This window comes from Heloderma suspectum, chromosome 1, assembly GCF_057233095.1.
Source record: "Heloderma suspectum isolate Gila_16-S chromosome 1, 16-S_ref, whole genome shotgun sequence".
NCBI classification, from domain to species: domain Eukaryota; kingdom Metazoa; phylum Chordata; class Lepidosauria; order Squamata; family Helodermatidae; genus Heloderma; species Heloderma suspectum.
Window position 1 is genome coordinate 184,654,792 of NC_139458.1, and position 20,010 is coordinate 184,674,801.

Sequence of the window (20,010 nt, forward strand, 5' to 3'; positions counted from 1 at the left end):
GGGAATAGATGGGGGGAGTGCAACCTGTTAGTTTTTCTGGACTTCTCAGTGGCTTCTAATACCATCAAGCATGGTATCCTTCTGGATCATTTATCTGGGTTGGGTGTAGGAGGCACAGTTTTAAAGTGGTTCCAGTCCTTCATGAAGGAATGATCTCAGAAGGTGCTGCTGGGGCTGTTAGCCTGTGGCATGCCACAAGGTTCCATCCTGTCATGCTTTTTAACATCTACATGAACCCGCTGGGGGAAGACATCCAGAGGTTTGGGCTCAAGTGTCACCAGTATGCAGATGATACTCAGCTCTACCTCTCGTTTCCATCTGCACATCCCAAGAAAGTTATGGAACTTTTGAACCAGTGGCTGGAGGCTGTTTTGGGATGGATGAAGGTGAACAAGCTGAGCCTTTATCCAGACAAGGCAGAGATACTGTGGGCTGGGAAACCAACTATTCTGGATAGAGGTTTACAGCTGGTCTTAGATGGAGTTGCACTCTACCTAAAAGGCCAAGTGGGCCTGGGAGTCCTCCTGGACTTGGAGGTAACTGGGGAAGCCCAGGTGACTGCAATGTCCAGGAGTGTGTTTTACCAGGGTAGGCTGATACGTCAGCTGTGGCCCTATCTGGAGAGGATAAACCTTGCCTCAGTTATCCAAGCACTAGTGACGTCCACGCTAGACTACTGTAATGTGCTGTGTGTGGAGCTGCCTTTGAACTTCAGCTGGTGCAAAGTGCAGCCACCTAAGTGCTGGTGGGGCGAGGCAATCAGATCTTATAATGTTTTTACTGCGCCAGCTGTACTGCTTACTGGTGTGTTTCCGAGCCCAATTTAAAGTGCTGGTTTTGACTTTAAAGCCTTAAATGTTTGGGGACCAAATTACTTGAAGGACCGCCTTCATCCTTATCAGCTTTCCCACACTTTAAGATCAGCAAGAGAGGCCCTTCTCACCTGCCCATCTGTGGGGCAGTCAGGTAGGTGAGTATGTGTGAGAGGGCCTTTTCTGCAGTGGCCCACAGCTCTAGAATAAGTTGCCATCAGGGGTCCACCAGGCCCCATCACTGCAGGCTTTTAAGAAGGCCCTGAAGACTTACTACTTTACTCTGGCCTTTCCCTGATTGTGTTTTATCAGACTGGGTTATAGCTGCAATTGGGTTGTAGGTTCTGTCTTATAATTTGTTGTTTTGTGGAACTTTTGCTGCTTTTATTATTGCATCAGTTTTTTAATTATGAATTTTATTATATGCATTTTAATGTTTTATGCTGCCTTGGGAGGGCTCCTGCCCTGAAAGGTAGCCTATAAATATTTAAAATAAATTAATTGAATAAATATGGTTGAAGATCTCAGATGAGGAATGACTTGCACCTATCAACCATGGCATGGACTAGCTGTGACTTTGTTGTGAGCCAAGATTGCATAGATTTAAGGACCTAAGAAAACCACTCTGCCTTTCCTTGTTAAGTTAATGACTTTGTGTCCTGCAATTCATGGCCTATTAATATGCCCTTACCATTCACTTCAGTCTGCACAAAACAATAACATCTTTAATTGCCATAATTTAAGATTTCATATAATATTTGCAGTTAGGTTATCCTAACATCAAAATAAAGCAGCAGCTTCAATTAAAAATCATTTTCTGCTCGTATTTTTCAGAAAGAACACATCATCGCTACAGGAAATGGAGGCTGCTACCACACAGGAGAAGGAACTCAGTTCTGGCTTAAAACCTGTTCACTTAGCTCCATGAACAAGTACCAGGTTGCTTTTCTATGTCGAACTTTAAGGTTTGAAAAATAACATGCTGCCTCTGCAGGACCGAGAGATAGTAATGGTAAGCGAGCTATTTATTCATTCTGCTGAATAGAAGAGTTCCAGGAACAATGGCTTCAAAAGTCTCGTGTTTGTATGTCCTGACAGTTGTTTGTTGGGCAAGTGCTCTTTGGTATTTAAGTATAACACGTCCCACTTCATCCTACACAGTCCACAAAACTTACGACAGCATCTCAATGGCTAGAAAAAATGTCTCCTTTGGCAATATAAGGACTCGACCAATAAATCCCCATTCGTTTGATTTCCTCATAAATGAGCCAGAGAAGTGTGAGAAGAATGCCCCCTTTCTGGTCATTCTCATCAGCACGACCCACAAAGAATTTGATGCCAGACAAGCCATTCGAGAGACATGGGGAGACGAGAACAACTTCAAAGGCATTAAGATTTCCACTCTCTTTCTTCTGGGGAAAAACACAGACCCTGTGTTAAACCAGATGGTAGAGCAAGAAAGTCAGATTTTCCATGACATTATTGTGGAGGATTTCATTGACTCCTATCACAACCTGACTCTCAAAACACTAATGGGAATGAGGTGGGTGGCCACATTTTGCTCAAAAGCCAAGTATATCATGAAAACAGACAGTGACATTTTTGTAAATATGGACAACCTTATTTACAAATTGCTGAAACCCAACACCAAGCCAAGGCGGAGATACTTCACTGGCTACGTCATCAATGGAGGCCCAATAAGGGATGTCCGCAGCAAATGGTACATGCCTAGGGACTTGTATCCTGATAGCAACTATCCACCATTTTGCTCAGGCACTGGCTACATTTTTTCAGCTGATGTAGCAGAGATGATTTACAAAACCTCCCTCCATACGAGACTTCTTCATCTTGAAGATGTGTACGTGGGACTGTGTCTGCGGAAGCTTGGCATCCATCCTTTCCAAAACAGTGGCTTTAATCACTGGAAGATGGCATACAGCCTGTGTCGATATCGCCGTGTTATCACAGTGCATCAGATATCACCTGAGGAAATGCACAGGATTTGGAATGACATGTCGAGCAAGAAGCATCTCAGATGTTAGGGCTTTTTACAGATGTAAATACTTTGTTTATTTGTTTGTCATCTGAGTAGAGAGGAAATGGAGAATGTATAATTGGACAATGGGATATTAACTTCCCAGGAGGGGGCGTCTTCAATATGTTGAGCTTGGTTGGTCTTTACAGCTTGGATGTCTGGTTTACAAACTGGAGGCTCTATTCATAATGGTCTTATTTATCTCAGTCAAAAAGGCTATGTCTTGTCCAGTCTCACAGCTGTCTGCCTAGGAGGGCAAATGATCCCCCCCACCTCCAAGTTTTATAACCTATTCCCATTATGCCTCTCAAATGGAACCATCCCTTAAAGCGAGGGTGAGCAATTTGAGGGTCCCTGGAGCTCTTTCACATAACCTACAAGTTCTTGGTAAAATCCCGAGAATCTTAGCCTTTTTTTTAAGGACCTTCATGCTCACTGAAATGAATTTGAATGTGCAAAGCTATATAGTGTTATTATAGCTTTTTGTTCCAAATTAGATGTTATTCTGTCAGTGAACACCGAAGATCCATTTCAAATGGAGAGTTTACTGCTAGCACAAAGAGAATGAGATGCTTTCAGATTTTAGGGCAGGATTCCAAAGAGTCGGTGGGAAAGCTCCCATGCATGCACCCCAGTCCCCGATTCTCCCAGCTTCCCTTCCGTCATCAGCCTCTCCTCTCCCCAAGTTCCAGTGCTCCTTCTGGGGACCATCTGAAGCAATGCAAGGGCCTCCACTTAAAAGCAAAAAATCAATAATATCCCTTTGTATGTATAGAAGTGTTTTTAGGTACATGCATGGAGCTCTTCGGATTCCAGCCTTTGATCCAATACTGCCTCTCTCAGGTGGTAATCCTATACCCACTTACCTGCGAGTAAGCCCTATTGAACTCAACTGGACTTACTTTCGAATGGCATGTATAGGATTGCACTGTTTAAGAGATTAAAATACTTTTTCCTCCCCCCCACAAATGTGGTGATCTCTTTTAAAACAAACCACATTTTCTTCATTTTCTCACACTAATTACAAAATACGTAAAAGGCACTGATGATAATAATAATAATCATGCTAAAAGACAGAGCAGAAGGCATGTGCCAAAAAAATTCAGATTATATTACAAAAGCAAATTTTGCATGTATTAAAACTGTACAGGTACTGAAAGGTAAAAAAAAAACAAAAAACCTTTTAGAACCAGAAAAATCTGTTTTTTTAATGAGCAGTTTATTCATCAAAACCAACAGTACCATTTTATTATATCTGTAGAGACAGTATTCAAAATCTGTAGGAATTCCACATAATTAAGGGAAAATATGAAATATGATTAAATAAAACGCTAACTGAACAATATCTGTAATTACTGGGGAAGGAAGATAAGAAAGTCCACAGCCAACAGTTTGGCTATTACAGTGTTAAAAACACAATAGTTTGTTAAAGCATTTTGCTTTTTAAAGAGCCCAAGTGTATTTTCAGTTATAAAAGGCTGCCCACTGGAATTATAAAACTGTATTCTGTAGATATAAGCATAATGAAGTGTGTGTGTGGTGGGGGGGTTACAATTAAAGAGGCCCATGAGCAAAATAGAGAGCCAACAAAAAGGGGAAGGTTGCAAATGAATTCATTTTTTCTATTTACTACTCCTTATGTGCTATTCCCAGCAGCTCAAGAAGTATACAACGTGAAGCCAGTACCAATCACAGTTTGACAGACACATTGACAACTTGTAGTAAGAAAACAGAAACACCAATAAAGTTGATAAAAATCAAACATTAATTTGGCAGTGGATCGTATTACAAAACAGAACAAGGTTTGGGTGGTTTCCAGTGGACGCCTTCCACTGATGGAATTTGCCCCTGCACACTTCCAAAATCTGCTTGATGGTTAGGGGACTCTTCAGAGCCTATTGTGCTGCAAGGGGAAGAAGAGGAGTGGGAAGCCTGCTTTTGCGATGTTAAATTTCAGTCAAAATCTTCCCCAACTTTACCAGCATCTATAGCGACCTTATAAACTTGCTCCTTTAAAAAAAAAAAAAAAAGATGACTGTCAATCAAACGTGTTTGATTTCTTTTTCTTGGACAGCAGAACCTTCCAACAGATTCTGGAAGGTGATAATGCTCCTCATTCAACAGGTTATGAGGTAAATCCTCAACCTGTTTTGCTCTGCGTATACAATATTTTAATTTGAATGGAACATTATATGCTATTGGCTGTGTGCCATTCCCATGGAGCTAACAGTGAATCGAGAGGTTATAATCGAATAGAGACGTTATAATTAGGGCTGCCACTTACGCATCACCAAAAAAGAGGGCAAGGGAATGTACAAATTTGCATGAAATTTGCATATCTAATTTAGAAATCATTATTATAATGTAAATAAAGATACAGTTTTGTAGTGGGGAAGACTGTGATCCAGACAACAGGAGAGTGTCTGCTTTAGACTGTGTGCCTGCCCATTTAGTCTGCTGCCCAGGTGCTATATTAATGGGCAGCTTCAGGGGCTCTTCTGCTCTCCCTTGTTAAGAGGCTGCTCTAAACCGGAGATGGACAGGACAGCCCCTCTAGAAGGGGACACCACCCTAAGTACAACACTAATGCAGACACTCTCCTGTTGAGGGGCTTCAGCATTTTTGATGCTTATATTACAGCCCTGATTCTGCCTTGTGTTTCTGCTTTTTCAGAATCAGCGTATTAGCACATGTGTCCCAGGGCTGCGTGTTTCCCACTGCACATGCAGGACCTTTCATTCTGCACACTAACAGATTATCGGTGCTGTGAACTCAGACAGCACCAACCACCCCTTGGCGGGAGAGGAAAAAGTGAGAGTCAGAACATCATGCATGGCCCCTTGGATACAGACACTTCTTTCTCTCCCAGCTGCCTAATAAGGTGGCCATTGCTGTCAGAACTGACAGAACTGGTAAATCTATTGGGTGGGAAAGAAAGCTGGGTTCACTAGGTTCACTGCAGCAATGGCAGGCAGTCAGTGGACTGGGTCCAAAGAACTATTTTAAGTACATCCCAGTGGGCTTTTTGACTTCTTCCTTTGAACTGCAGACCCGCAAAAGTGGTTCCCCATGTGACATGGTGGGCTGTCTGAAAAACATGACCCCGAGGCTTAGGCGTGCAGAAATAGCGGCACCATTGTTTGGATCTCAGTTGTAGTACATGCTTGATCCCCTAGGATCCATGGGGGTGTTTTTCAAAAGATCGGATGGAAGAAAATATCGCACAGCCCCCTACATACATATACAGAACCCTTCTTTTTTCTTTTCTTTTTTACCAAGCGAAGTATTCGTGCTGAAATACTTTTAGGTATTTAGGGCAAAGCAACATGTGACACTCGATTGCATGTACTTTTCCCCTGACTTTAAAAAAAACACACCACCACACAAAATGCAGCCACAGACACTGCAACCTGCATGGAAGACATGCTGAAGAGGAGGAGTTTCATAACTCTGTCCCCTTTGGTATCCATCCTCCCCAAAATCGCTCACTCCCAGCTGCTTGTGCAATTGCAAGGGCAGAAGCAGATGGGGGTGATTTTTTAAGCTGAAACACCATTGGATAGGATAGGTTAAGAACTGCACACACACACACACACACACACATGGGTCTTCCACTGTGGTTTTCCAGGGTTACATATTTTTAACAATTGTGGAAGACAATGTCCATGTGACTCACTGTCATATGTAGTTTCTTCCTTGCCTTAAATGTAATGAAAAGCAAACCGCAGTGACATTGCTGGTATCAACTTCTACTGACAGAATGGCTTCCATCAGCAGAACAAATAGGGAGATGACTCCCCCCCACCTCCGGCATCCTCAAAATCTGTTTTGGAGGGTTGGTGGGAGGCCTTGGAGCAGATTTGGGGGGGCAGGGTGGAGGAAAGACGGGGGAAAGTCCCATTCTGAAGAGGTTCACTCATGCAACATTGCATTTTGCCCACCTTTATTAAAGTGCTCACACTATTTGAAATTAACAAAAAAAATCCCAAACAGAACATTCAGAACTCATTTTCCCCTTAATTTCTTTGAAAAATAGTGTGATGCGATCGAGAACAGCAATTCTGACTGAGGCATGCTGGGAGTTGTAGGACTTTTTTCTGCCTAAACATGCAAAGAATTTCACCCTTAGCCAGTGATGTGGAATTTCTGGAAGATTTTCCAGTGAAGATTTTCCAATTTGCATAAGAAAAAAATCAGTTTCGATTAGGAATTTTCCCAATGAAAATTAGGGACATTTGCATAGGATTTTTTTCAGTTTGCATCGGAAAATGTTCTGATTCTCTAGAGCAGGGGTGGGCAGCTTGTAGGCCAAAATATCTAAACGGCCATAACTCCCATGATCCCTCACCATTGGCTATGCTGGCTGGAGTTGATCGGAGCCATAGGCCAAAACATCTGTAGGGCCCCAGGCCTAGAAAGATCCACTCTTGCATGTTTATTTTACTTCTAGTTAGTAAATAACAAAGCTAAAGAAAAAAAGTACCCCATGTTACTTTTTTTCCCAATACACTACAAGTATTTGACCTGAAATATATTGGGGGGGGGGGATTAAAGCACACTTAATGTGATTTACATGTTTTATGATGTAACACTTCTTATTGGAATACATGTAAAAATCTAAAGATAATAGCATGTATTTCCCATACATTGTTTAAATTTAAGCAAAAAAGCAAAGCTACTGAAAACTGTTGACAAACTAATACATTTTAACAACTCAAAGAACTGTGCATGATATGCTGACAAGCGCACGTGTATTTCAACAGGGTTCAACTCTCTTCTGCTTAGTTGTTGGGGTACCTTCAGTTTCATTGTGACTATTTATTAGTTCTTTTCACTCTGAGAAATATATATGTATGTCAATCACGTATGCTAGGGATAATCACCTGAAAAACAAAATTACTACTTTCAAACTGTCAAATATTGAAATTGCGAGAGTCTGCATGAAAGAGGGGAAGCTTGTCTAATACAGTATATGCAATTGGCAAACATTCATATTTACTAATGAACTTATGAAATGGAAAATGTTCATTGAAAACTAAAGCACTGTAAAAAAAATAAAAATGCCCCACATCACTGATTTTAGGACGTGCGCACGCACGTGTATGTGTGTGTGTGTGTGTGTGTGTATACATACATACATACATACATACATATATATTGCAGTCAACGCCATCTTGGAACATTACTGAAACCTGCAGCCATTTCAGTCAGTAATTGGAGAATAAGCAGTGTAACTGTAGCCAATACATTTAAAATCTATGTGAGCTTTGCCGTGGGACTTGGTGGGATGTGGATTGTACCCTATACTCCTTTTTCCTTTGCTCTTTTGACGCAGTTCAAAGGGAAAGGAATTATTCAAAGACAGACAGGGTTATGCAAAATGTCTGCAAAGGGATATGATTCACTGATTTTTAGCATACAAATTCATACGAATGGCATGTTCTAATACATATCTCTAATTATACATATATATATATATACACACACACACACACACACACACACACAAATGCATAGGTGGCTTTTCTGCTAAACAGCTTATGTGGAAATAAGCTCTCACATATTTTATTCACATGACTGGCTTTTAAAAGAGAACAGAATCAGACTTTTACGGTATTATCATTTAGCACAGGAACATTTTGGTGTGGTAGAGATTTGCCAAATCAGCTCTAGAAAATATAAGCAAGTTTGTACATGCTTGCTGATTACGCAGTGGACAAAGTCCAGCAAAAGCTAGCCATGACTAAGTCATGTTCAAACCAATGAAACTGGATTAAGCTGTAAGTAACCTAAGTTCATAAATGTATTTTACTGTATTGTGCCCAATGATTGCAATATTTAAGGAGGCCTCAGTGTGTGAAATCACAAAGAGAACCAGCTATATCGTTTGAGACATTGAGTGATGTATATATATACATGAATCAACTCTGTGTTCTTTTTCTCAGAGTGGTCTCTCACTAGACTTAACATCTGATGAAAGCTTCTGTCTAGGCAGAAAGGCAGGCATTCAATTAACTTTTATATGTACAGAGCAAAGCCATCAGCAGGTGTAAAATCTATCACATATTCTAGGATAGTTAACTTATTTAATTTAGGTACAGAACAAGCACATAATACACTATTCAAACAGCCCATGAGAAGTGAAGCCTTTGCTCACTGTTTTGTAAAGGAATGGAGCAAGCCACCAGCCATTCATGTACCTACTGGTTGCATGATGAAGCCAAAACCGGGGCCTCCAGTAGCTCCTGACAGGTATGTTTTAGTTATAAACGATGACAGGTTGCACCAATACCCAAGCATACCTAGGGGAAGAAACGAAACACGTTCCAAATCACAAAGAAGTCCCAGCCTCAATAAATCACTTCTTCATTGGGTACTTCTCTAATCTTAGGGTGGAATAGTTCCTGTCATTCTTAAGCTCCATACATTGGTTATGCCCATCCCATTGCCTTCAGATTGACTGTCGCTTTACTGCCAAGTTGCTTAAAGCCACATAAAAATGTCCATTCTGCAAGAGGTCCTACATTTCATGCCTTTCACTGCTTGGATAAGAAAACATTAACATCTTATGCAGAACTGTTTTTTAACAAAATCACATTTTCTGACGTACCTTCGTAGTTTTCTCTTATGAGCACTGCTTTCGTATTAGTGGGCAGATATTCAGCGGTGGGCAGCAACTTGCAATCAAGTGATCCATGAAAGTGAACATCCAAGTTGATACAGATACTACTTGACCCATGTGCCCAGGCTCTTCCACGTGGTGACGTTCTATCCCTGTACTGCAACATCAGCAAAACAACTCTCCATGCGTCATCACATGGAGAGCTGAACCTCACCACATCACATTGGGAGTGTTTGCAGATATTACAGTCCAGGGGTGGAAATTCACCACCTAAAAACAGCTGATGTGCTGGTGGAGTAACATCTAAACCAGTCCCCTGCTGCGGTCTTTGGCCATAGTGAGCTCAGGTAGTGAGTTTCAACAGGATTGGACACTGAGAAACAAGAGGGAGGCATCATTCCTGCTCAGGGGAACCCTGAAGTTTACAGAAGTTCTGCTGTGATGAGTGGGACAATGCACCATTTTGCAATGTAGGATTCTATTTACACCACATCCTTAGAGTAGCAGGCTGGGTTTGTAAAACATCTACCTAGGCTGGCTTTCCTTCATGACAAGAGAATCCAGACGACAGATTCCAGTTCAATGCATTGGACCGCACTTAAGAATCCTCCAAGATGTACTCAGTGTTAAGGAAGCAGTTAATGAACCTAAACAAAACCCAACATCTGCCAACCATGGTGCAAAAAATGTAACAATGGCAGCATTGCCCATCAAGAAAAGCATTTTTAGCACTGAACAACACCTGCCTAAGCCCAGAAATTTTTACATTTCTCCCCGCATTGCTTTAATGCTTGCCATTCTCTCCCCCTCTCTCTCTTTCTTTCTTTGACAGATTTGTAAATATCTATCATGGAAATTGTTGTATATATTTTAAGTCAATTTCTTCTCTCTCCCAGTGCATATATCTGTAGAGTCAGCTTGCAGTGTGACATTTGGTTATGCATGGAGCTGCATCAACCTTTCTATCTGTCAGTGTTTCAAGAGCCTTAAGCATGAGTGCCCTGATTTTTGAATGTACAAGACGTTTGAAAACTTAACGTATTTTTATACTTTTCTTAATTATTTTGAGCAAACAGGATATAATGGAATCAGCAAAGAGAACCAGAAATTGGGACATGAAACATGTATACAGGTTCCTTGACTTGAAAGTGCTTGGTTAAAATAAGATTGTAAAGAACCAACAGCCAGTATTGGTTTAAATTTTGTTTGGGGGAAACAAGTTCCTATGCTTTTTAAAAGACATTTGATTTGTTCACAACAGGGGAAATTATTTGAATGAAACACTTTTTTTTTCATTGTAATCATACTATGAATTAAAGTCATGTTTGATTTTTGTTGAAATGTAAATGGACAGAGCACATATTGCCAATAAGCGTTCAGAAGTCTTATCTTACGAAGAACTATTTCGTTACAGATATTCCTAGTGGGCAACTTTGGAGAATTCCAGAATCATTAAGATTCAGTGGATAAGCTGATTCCTTTATTGGGATTAAACCTTTATAGATACACATAGAGAAGGCCAATTTACAAAGAAAAAAGGTAATTAGCTAAGAAAACTTGTTGACATTATCTGAAGTTTAGGTGTACCATTATATACAAATGGCTGTATTTATGTATTTATTTGTCAAAACTGTATATATTGTTTTATCTAGCGTAATTGTCTAAAAGTGCTTTCTTCTAGTTCAAAAGTATTAACTAGGGGGTTAGGTTGTGGGAGTGCCAGCCAAGCTGCTAATCACGTTTTTTTATATACATATATATAAATGTTCAAAAAGAGATAAAGAAAAAATGGAAGTGTCCTGTACAGTTTACTTTTTTTTTTTTGTCACTCCTTAATGAAATGTAAACTAGTCTCAGACAGCACGAAGCTATGCCACACCAGATGACGATGGAGTGTTTTGCTGATGGTTTTTAAAAATTGGGAAAATAAATTAAGGAAAAACATTATTGTACTTAGTCATCATTTCTACAATGTTTTCCTCAGAAATAGGTGGTTTTATTTATTTAACATACATGTCTAAACCACTTATCATAAAACGGTGTCTAAGTGGTGTACAATAATAAAAGAACAACAAAACCATAAACACCTCATACAACATCTAAAAAATATACCAGAAGGAGCCCTTTCTGTCCTGCATTCCTGTCCAGTTGCTAAGATCTTCTTCGGAGGGTCTTCTCCGGGTGCTGCTGCTCGCAATGGTGCAACAAGGGTCTGCCAGGGAAAGAGTGGCGCCTCTGTAGTGGCCCCTGTCTGTGGAATGCCCTTCCCAGGGAGATCTGCCTGCCATTTTCACCAACCTGGTTCACACATAACGAGAAGCCACCATGGGTGAATTTCCCTGCAGGGCTTCTTGTTGCAGCAGCAGCCACCATTTTGAATATTTAGGCCGCAGCGGGAATGCTCCATAGCTTGTCTTTACATGTGAATCTGACAAGGGTAGGTTGTTGGAGTGCTTGACAAACCACCCAGAACTCATGGCTTGTTTTAGGGTAATGGGTGGCTTGTTAATCACCCCAACAACCCACCCTTACCAGCTAATTAGAGTGCTTCCTTTGTGCTCTGTTTGCTTCCCAATCAGATTGGAGATACCTAAGGGATTCCCTTTCATGCTACTCACCCCCTCATGGGTGGTGTGCCACATGCAGTGGAATCCCCATGTTATCTCCCATCAGCGATAACATGGGGATTCCTCTCCCAAGTTCAGGGGCCCATGGAAGATTCTCAGCCTTCCATGGGCCAGATTGGGAAATGCCATGGGCCAGCTATGGCAACTTTCCCCAACCTGGAGCTCTCCAAATAGTTTAGACTACAGTTCCCAGCATGCCTAACCATGTTGGCTGGGGCTGATGGGAGTTGAAACTAAAACATCTGGACAGCACCAGGTTGGGTAAGGCTGGGCTGTAGGGAGCATATGTTCAATGCAATTGTGTCTGGGTTGACAGTTAACATAATAGAAAATGTCCCATATTGCCATAGCAGGTTTCTTAAACTAAGAGGCACTAACTTCCTTCTTGAGTCCCATGCTCAGTATTTCCATAATGAAACCAAAGCATATTGACAGACTGGGAAGGATTGAGAGAACAGCTATGAATATGATATAAGGGCATAATGCGACACCGCAAGAAATTGTTTACAGTTGGGTTAGACTCTAGACCCATTCAAGGGCCATGTTCAATGTTTCCAGTTGCCAGAAGGACAAGAAGAAATAAGGTTACATTAATGGAAGGCAAGTTCATCATAAGAAGAGAAAACATCATAAGAGCATCTCAGACATTTAACTTGGTGAGGAAACAGACTCTCCTCCAGTGGAGATTTTTGAACCAGTGTCTGGAAAAATCATGTCTGAGTTATTTTGTGCATGGGGTATCCTGCATGAAATTGCAAAATTTTATCTCCCAATATGATTATTGGCACCCATCATATTATGTTCAAGACCACCTGTCAGCATCATTTTGCTGCCTGGAAGCCTTTCCGCATCTTGTCCTTTTATTTCATTCTGGTCAACACCCACTAGATCAAGAGAAAAATGGAAAGTAAACCAAAGAAAGGGACTCTCTTTCTATGGCTGAATAAAAACAAGCTACGTTTTAAGTAGGCACAGGTCTCTGCTCCTCCCCACACCTCTGTAATTGTTTGGAGTCAAGAGTTGTGGCAAGAATTACCTGATACCCATGATCTTACATTGCAGGCAAGCTGGTCAATTATCAGACAAGGGCCTTCCAATTACAAATATATTATTGTCTTTCATTCATTGTTCCACAGAATACAATGAGTATCCAAGGACTTGCCACCTGTCTCTTTGGGACAGCCAAAACTCTTTGGGACAGCTAGAATTTCAGTACAGCCAGAATTTCAGTACTACTTCCAAGGAGGAGAAATAACCCCATTCTAGGTAACAATATTTTAGGGGCAGGCAGCTCATGTATGGACTTGGTGATACATATTCATCTGATTGGTTCAATAAAACATCTAAAATTTCATTATTTTTTGGCATCAAGAATTATCCCAAATTTCACTATGTTCACAGATTTCCTTTATCATTTTGTCCTAAATGGTGATGTTTGATAACTTCAGATAACCATTATTGAAACTTGTAAGTAGATTAGATTTTATAACACAGCATCATCTAGCCTCTATTGCATCATACACCAGGAGTATTTCTACACGAGACTTTTACTGCACATTCATGATTGGTCACTCATGGAAGTTTGCAGGTCCATTACACGAAGTTGTCAACCTCCAGGGCAATTTCTGACCTTTATCCTGCTTTTAAAAGATTCGAGATAAACTGATAAGGAATGTTAATCCAATATATCAGCTGCATGTAATTGTGCATTTCCACTATAACCACATCGCCATCTAGTGGCTGTAAAGTAAAACATATAGAACTTGCTGAGAAAGGAACTCCCTGTTTCAAAGCATGTGTCTACCCGTGTAAAGGAGCCGATCTTAATCCTCCAAATAATCCAGAAGTAGAAGCCCCAGAAAGGATGTGAGATTTTAGCCTCGTGACGCTCTAGATCCCATTGATGAGAAGCTCATGTTAATTGTCCACCCAGTATTTACATCACATTCTTAGATAAAGGAACCCTAGCAAGGACACAAAAGGGCTCTCTTCACAAGCAACAAGCAATTTACTGCAAAGTTAGAGCAGTCTGAGTTCATTTGCAACAGATGATGTCATAACCAATCTGCTGCCAACCAGCCACTTCCCTCTTGAAAAGCCGCATTTTCTGAAACTCCTTTTACTCTTGACTTTTTTTAGGGAAATGGCTCCCTGGCAGTTTTGCCACAGTGTGCCACGTCCCTCCGCATTAAATCCTGGGCATGCCTCTGTGACGTGGTCAAGGGGGCGGATGCCCCATTCCCTCTTGTTTCCCCAAAGTAGTTTTTCCCATATCCTCCCTTCTGTGCATGTTTACCCATATGTAAGAAATAAATTTCATTCTCCCACAGTGAATCTTCAACATATTCCAATGCTGGATGGGACTCTCTGTAAAGCACTCCCCTTCTGCGTGAGTGTACTCGGAAGTAAGAAATAAATCTTGCTCCCCTGCACTGAACCTTTAACAAATCTCAGTGCATATAGAGCCATGGTAAATCGCTAAAGCATTTAAAGGGTTAAAAGGCTAACTTAAGTAACTCACACTAAAGTGCTTTTTCGCTTCTCCATGAAATCGCTCTGAGCTGCTTTGTTGTTATGTAAAGTTGCAGTAGCAATCATTCAAGATCAGGGGAGCTAATCATCTCATTGCAAGCAGGGAGAAGGAAAAGGTGGGGGGTAGAAAGGAGGGTTGGAAGCAATAATTCCCTGGCAGAGTGCTGGAATGGGGCAAAATTGAGAAACTGGACTGCTTTCATGGGAAGCCTTTAGATGCTGCACTCCAGAATCTGAGATTTTGGCTACTCAAGGCAAAAGTGCACACACTGGGGGAAAAGGGGGGAGAGATAATGTAGAAGCAGAAGGGAGCCTTCAGAATTGTGAATTAGTTGCTCTCCATTCATAATAATGTAGTAGCAGGGGGGGAGCCTGAATGGGGGGCAGACACAAACCTCTCTCATTGGTTGAACAGCCCCTGCCAGTCTGATGATGTTCAGTTCTACTCACCCCACCTCACCCGGAAGTATGTTCCTTTCAAGTGCTGTGTGACCACTGAAAACCATATTTTAAAACTGTACTGTATACTCGGCTTTTCTTGCTTTGTGTGTCCCTGATGGACCAAAGCCGATTCCACTAAAGTCTGGGAAATAGTTCAACGCGCTTCTCATTCCATTCCCGTGAAGATCCCCCCCCCCAGCCTTTTTTACATTTTTCAAGGAATCACCTCTTCCTACCCCACTCAACAAAACTCATTATCCAAGTGAGATCCTTGGCCTTCCAATAACCCCCTCTCATGAACTTCAGGGACCCAGAAATAAGCAATCCAAGTTTTCTTTAGTCAGCATCTTTTGAATGTTTTTTTCTTTTTCTTTCAGAAAGGAAACAAAAAAGATCCAGCTTCCTTCCCTCTTCACCTTTTTTCATCTTGTTTCTCCAGTAATAAACTCACAGCTGGAGGGGCTTATTTTGACAATGGAAAAAGCCATTACTGCAGTGTTAAATAGGTCCTAAGGGTCTGTTTACCCCTTCTGAGCCCCACCAGGTGGCTGGTTCGCAACACTTGCAATAAGCAATTTGCACACATTTATTATCACCTGAACTTTGCATTCTCTGTAAATATATTCTGCCTATTATTGTATTCATCCTAAGTGTTCTTCCATCTCTCCCTTTTTGTATTTTACAATATTCTGTATCTTTGTCCCATTTAAGTGACTGGATTTCTTTTGATGCACTAAGGGTGTTTTCAGAAGAGGTTCTTATTGTGTAATCGCATGCCCCATTCACAGAATTTTACCAGGAGTCCTGATGTCGTCTTCTACTTGTAATCTTCCCATGCTTTCCCAGTGCATCTTCCATATTACCACAGAAAATCTGTTAAGGAGGGAGAGATGGAATAGCTGCACAGTGCCTTTTGAATGGTAGTGCTAGGAGCCCTCCATCGAGAACGGGGGTGGGGAACAGAATGACAGCCATCCAGCCAGCCCTTTGTGGGCTGGATTGCATCAGGGGCATGGCCACACCTGCCCAAACAGGGGATGTGCAGATGTCCCTGACCGAACAGCTGGAACAAAGGCGCTGCTAGGGCCAGACTGCTGGACACAGGCCCGAGTCCCGCAGTCTGGGAGGGCCCAAATGCCCCCTGACAGGTGGCTGTAGGTGACTGTGGGCAGCAGCAGCAGTGGGGGCAGTGGCGACTGAGGCAACAGCAACAGCCACAGCGGCCCCTCTTCCTCCTCCTGTGCCAGCATGCTGCTAAAGGAAAGTGCTGCAGCAGCAACCAGGGAAGGTGCTGGGCCCACAAACGCTGCTTTGAACTTTAGCATTTTCTTTACTAACTTTGATTAGCAGCCCACTCAGCCAATGAGACGCTGCTTTGGGGTGACTCGGCCAGTAAGAATGTCAGAATGGTGAGGGGACCACCTCCTCGCCAATCCTGTTCTCTCATTGGCCGCGTGCCCCTAAAGGCACCATCTGATTGGGAGTTGGCCAAAACATCTAGGGTTGGATCCAGAACATCTGGACTTGGAGTAGGTTTGGAGGGCCCCTGGTGGGCTGCATAGGGGAGTAGGGGCCAGGCAAGAACCGTTCTGCAAGCAGTATCCAGCTGGCAGAATGCCAGTTCTGGATCCAACCCCCTAGACTGTCCTGCGTTGGCTACAGTGGACTCTGAGTGAAGGGGCCAACCAAGGAGCAAAATAATGAAGCAGGCAAAGGTTCTAGCATGCAGGTTTCAGTACAACGGTTCAGGCTAAGGCAGGAGTGGTCAAGATAGAGGCGAAGCTCAAAACAGAGTTAGGCAGTCAAATACATTACACAGCCCAGAAGCAGAGCCAAGAAGCAGTCCAGAGTCAGTAGTGCATAGGGTCAGTCTCAATGCAAGTTCTGGAAAACATGTTCTTCCAGCACTGGCTAGGCGGACACTGAACGCTTTTAGCACCAGAGCCTGCTGGGTGCCACCCAGAGCTCAGCTACAGTACATTAGAGCTCTCTGGTCAGAGCCGTACTCATGAGGAGTTGCTTTCTCCTGAGGGGTCCTTCTTTGCAAGTGAGCATTCCTTCTCACGGGAGCCCTACTGGCCTGTGGCTGGAGGTGATGACACTCCTGGAGGCCAAGGAATTGCTCAGCCTCTGCCTCAGAAACAGAGTCCATCCCCCCCCCCGATGGGGATGGACCTGCAGCCATCTCCCCTGAGGGCCCAGGGCCCTCCTGGTCTGGTGACAGTGACTGATGTAGGGTGCCCTCAGTTTCTGGAAGGTCCAGCTCTTCCTCTGAGGATTCCTCCAGTGGGGCATGACACTGAGGGCCTCAAATTGCCCACCCATCAATAGGTCAGCAGAAATAGGAATGTAGCATATATCACATCTAAGTGGAACATGAGTGAGAAGAGTTGTATTTCACACACACAACACACACACACACACACACACACACCATCCTTCTGCTTAGCATGAGGACATTTTTCAGTGGCATTTTATCACCCTGCCATGAGTCCATTGAAGCCCCCACATGCACACCAAAGAGGAGCTGCTAGAATTGTGGCATATTGTTTGGAAACAGAAGTACGGATTCGAAATAGATGTCGAACATATTTGATAGCCTTGCAGGATCCGGGTCTTATGATCAAGGCATGTGACAAGTCTTGCTGGCAACTGTTGCCTATTAAAATGGATAAATAACCTTTTAAAATGGTGCCAGTGACAGCTTGATGTGCTTAAGAAGCAGTTTTGTCTCCGTGCCACCAAAGATTTCTGTCGCCTTCCCCCAAATTGCCAGAGAGTGACTGTAACTGTTATCAGGGGTTTAATTAATGTACAGCTTAAAGCTGCATGGCTATTAGTATTAGTAGGGTGGGTTTCTTGGAGCTTGATTATCTTAATTACAAGTACTCTATTTCCTCATTTAGTTAATTGTAACAGATCTCTGAACAAGAAGCCAATATAATTTTTGAAGTACTGAAACTGGCCTGTGTGCCTGAAATGAAGGTGTATGCAGTGGAGAACTCTGTCTTGAATAATATCTGCTTACCCTCTTTGACTGTTAACAATAATAATTTGTGAAATGGAAGGAAAAAAGAACCTTGGAGGGTGGGAGAGGCAGCCTATTGATTCAGCTGTATCCGACAATCCAGTCTGCTGTGCAGCTGTCTCATCCAGTAGATGCGCCTTGTGCGAGTGATAAAACAAACAAAAAGTAGCTTCCTTGAGGAGGGGAAATCAGTTAATTTCTGCATCATGCTAACTATGTAAATATCACGCTGCTTCCAGTTACCTGAGCTTCCCTCAGCTTGTTTCCTGAGAGCAGCAGAGGATTCATTGAGGTTTCCTCCTAAGGTTTATTTCAGCAAACCAGCCCTTACGTGACCTGCAGCGTGATCTGAACCTGCAGCATTTACACCTGTTTTCATAATACTGATGGAAAGTGTGAAAATTGGTAGAAAGTATGAGACAGAGCCTTCAGCCTTCAAAGGTTATGCAGAAGAAGGGAATTGTGGCAGGTGCAGCTTTTCTTATTCATACAGCATTGTGATATGAGAAGCAGTGTCTGTCAAAATTCCCTTTTCTATTCAAATATTAAAGGTACAGGGACCCTCTCCTTTGCTCAGTCTTACATCAAAGCACCCTGTTGACCTTTTCTTTTTAATGATAGACTCCTTCTTTCAGGGACCCACACAGACACACCTTACTCTTTTTTTCCCCTTACTTTGAATAGCTTTTTATGCCTTTTATTACTGTTTATCTTCTGCTCCCCCTGTAGCTGCACTTTGACTAACTGTGCAGACAAAGAAGAAAAAAGGAAGGGGCCAAATGCAGAAAAAAAAACAGGAGAGGAAATTTCCACTAGGCCCAATGCATTTGGAATTGGAATGTTCTAAAAGAGACACTCTTGAACACAACTAATCTTAATAGTCTCTGGTGGCATATGTGCATATGCACACACTCGCTAGCAAGATGGCTAAGGCCTAGTTCTCATTGAGCAGGTAAATGTGCCTGGGTTGTACTACTTCGGACTGCTGGTGAGATCTCATATGTATGATGGCAACTTACACATCATTCAAAGGAGAAGCCATAGCCTAGTGGCAGAGCACCTGCTTTGCATGCAGAAGAACCCAGGTTCAGTGTCCAGCATCTCCAGGTAGGGTTGGCAAAATTCCTACCTGAAACCCTCAAGAGCCACTGGCGGTGAGTGTTGACAATACGGGGCTAGATTGTCATGCCCTCGCCCTTGGGGAGTCCCTTCTGAGGAGGAACGTGGCCTACCTGCGTTCAAGGACTCATCTTCCCCCAAGAATTATCCAGAGGCAGCATCTCAGGAAGGTGTTGGACGTGCAGCTGAAGAGGAGGCAGGCCCCTCTGGAATGTCCAGTGGGGGTTCCCTCCTCCTTCCCGGGATGGTGCAGATTCTGAGCCAGAGATGGTGAGACCACCCAGCCCTCATGAACACCAACGTCAGAAGCATAGAGAACAGTCCCAGCCTCTTAGGAGAAGTGTCAGGCTGCAGTCAAGGAATTTGGTTCTGTGAGGCCTTCCTTATATATCCAGCTTTGCCAGAAAGCTCCCTAATTAGTTGCAGCTGGGAGTTGGGCATGTTTGTTATCCTAGGCTGGATAAAAGGTGCGAGGCAGGCTGAGTAGTTATTGGAAACAACGTCTTTTCTTGCTTCTAGTCTTCATGTGAACTTCTTGTTCCTGAACTCCTGGCTTTGAAATTGGACCTCATGTATGACTTCGGACTGATCATGACTTCGCCTTTGCTTCACCCCTGTTTGGATACCGTACTTGGAACTCTTGCTGGCTTGAACTTTGGACTGGCTAACAAACTGCTTTTGGTCTTTTGTCTTATCAGTATCTGTGAGAAGAAGTGGCCTTGAAGTGGCCATCTTAATTAGCTGTGCTGCTGGCAGGGCTCCCAGTTAGAACAAGCTGCTTGTTTGGGAAACTT

At 42.6% G+C, this 20,010-nt stretch overlaps 1 protein-coding gene and 1 long non-coding RNA gene across 2 annotated transcripts in view; one reads left to right on the forward strand and one right to left on the reverse strand.

Annotated features, from left to right (window-relative positions):
* Positions 1-5,139, forward strand: part of B3GALT1 (beta-1,3-galactosyltransferase 1) — a 448,714-nt gene extending 443,575 nt beyond the window's left edge. The window contains exon 5 of the mRNA XM_084829710.1: positions 1,647-5,139. Coding sequence (XP_084685836.1) covers positions 1,874-2,854 — 981 coding nt within the window. The 5' untranslated portion in view covers positions 1,647-1,873 and the 3' untranslated portion in view covers positions 2,855-5,139. The remainder of the gene's footprint in view (positions 1-1,646) is intronic.
* LOC146358481 (uncharacterized) lies at positions 4,034-19,840 on the reverse strand. The gene is made up of 3 exons (XR_014787101.1): positions 19,330-19,840; positions 9,052-9,149; positions 4,034-4,857 (listed from the first exon to the last, which is right to left on the reverse strand). It is a non-coding gene; the product is annotated as an uncharacterized LOC146358481 (long non-coding RNA).
* Positions 19,841-20,010: the final 170 nt, after the last annotated feature.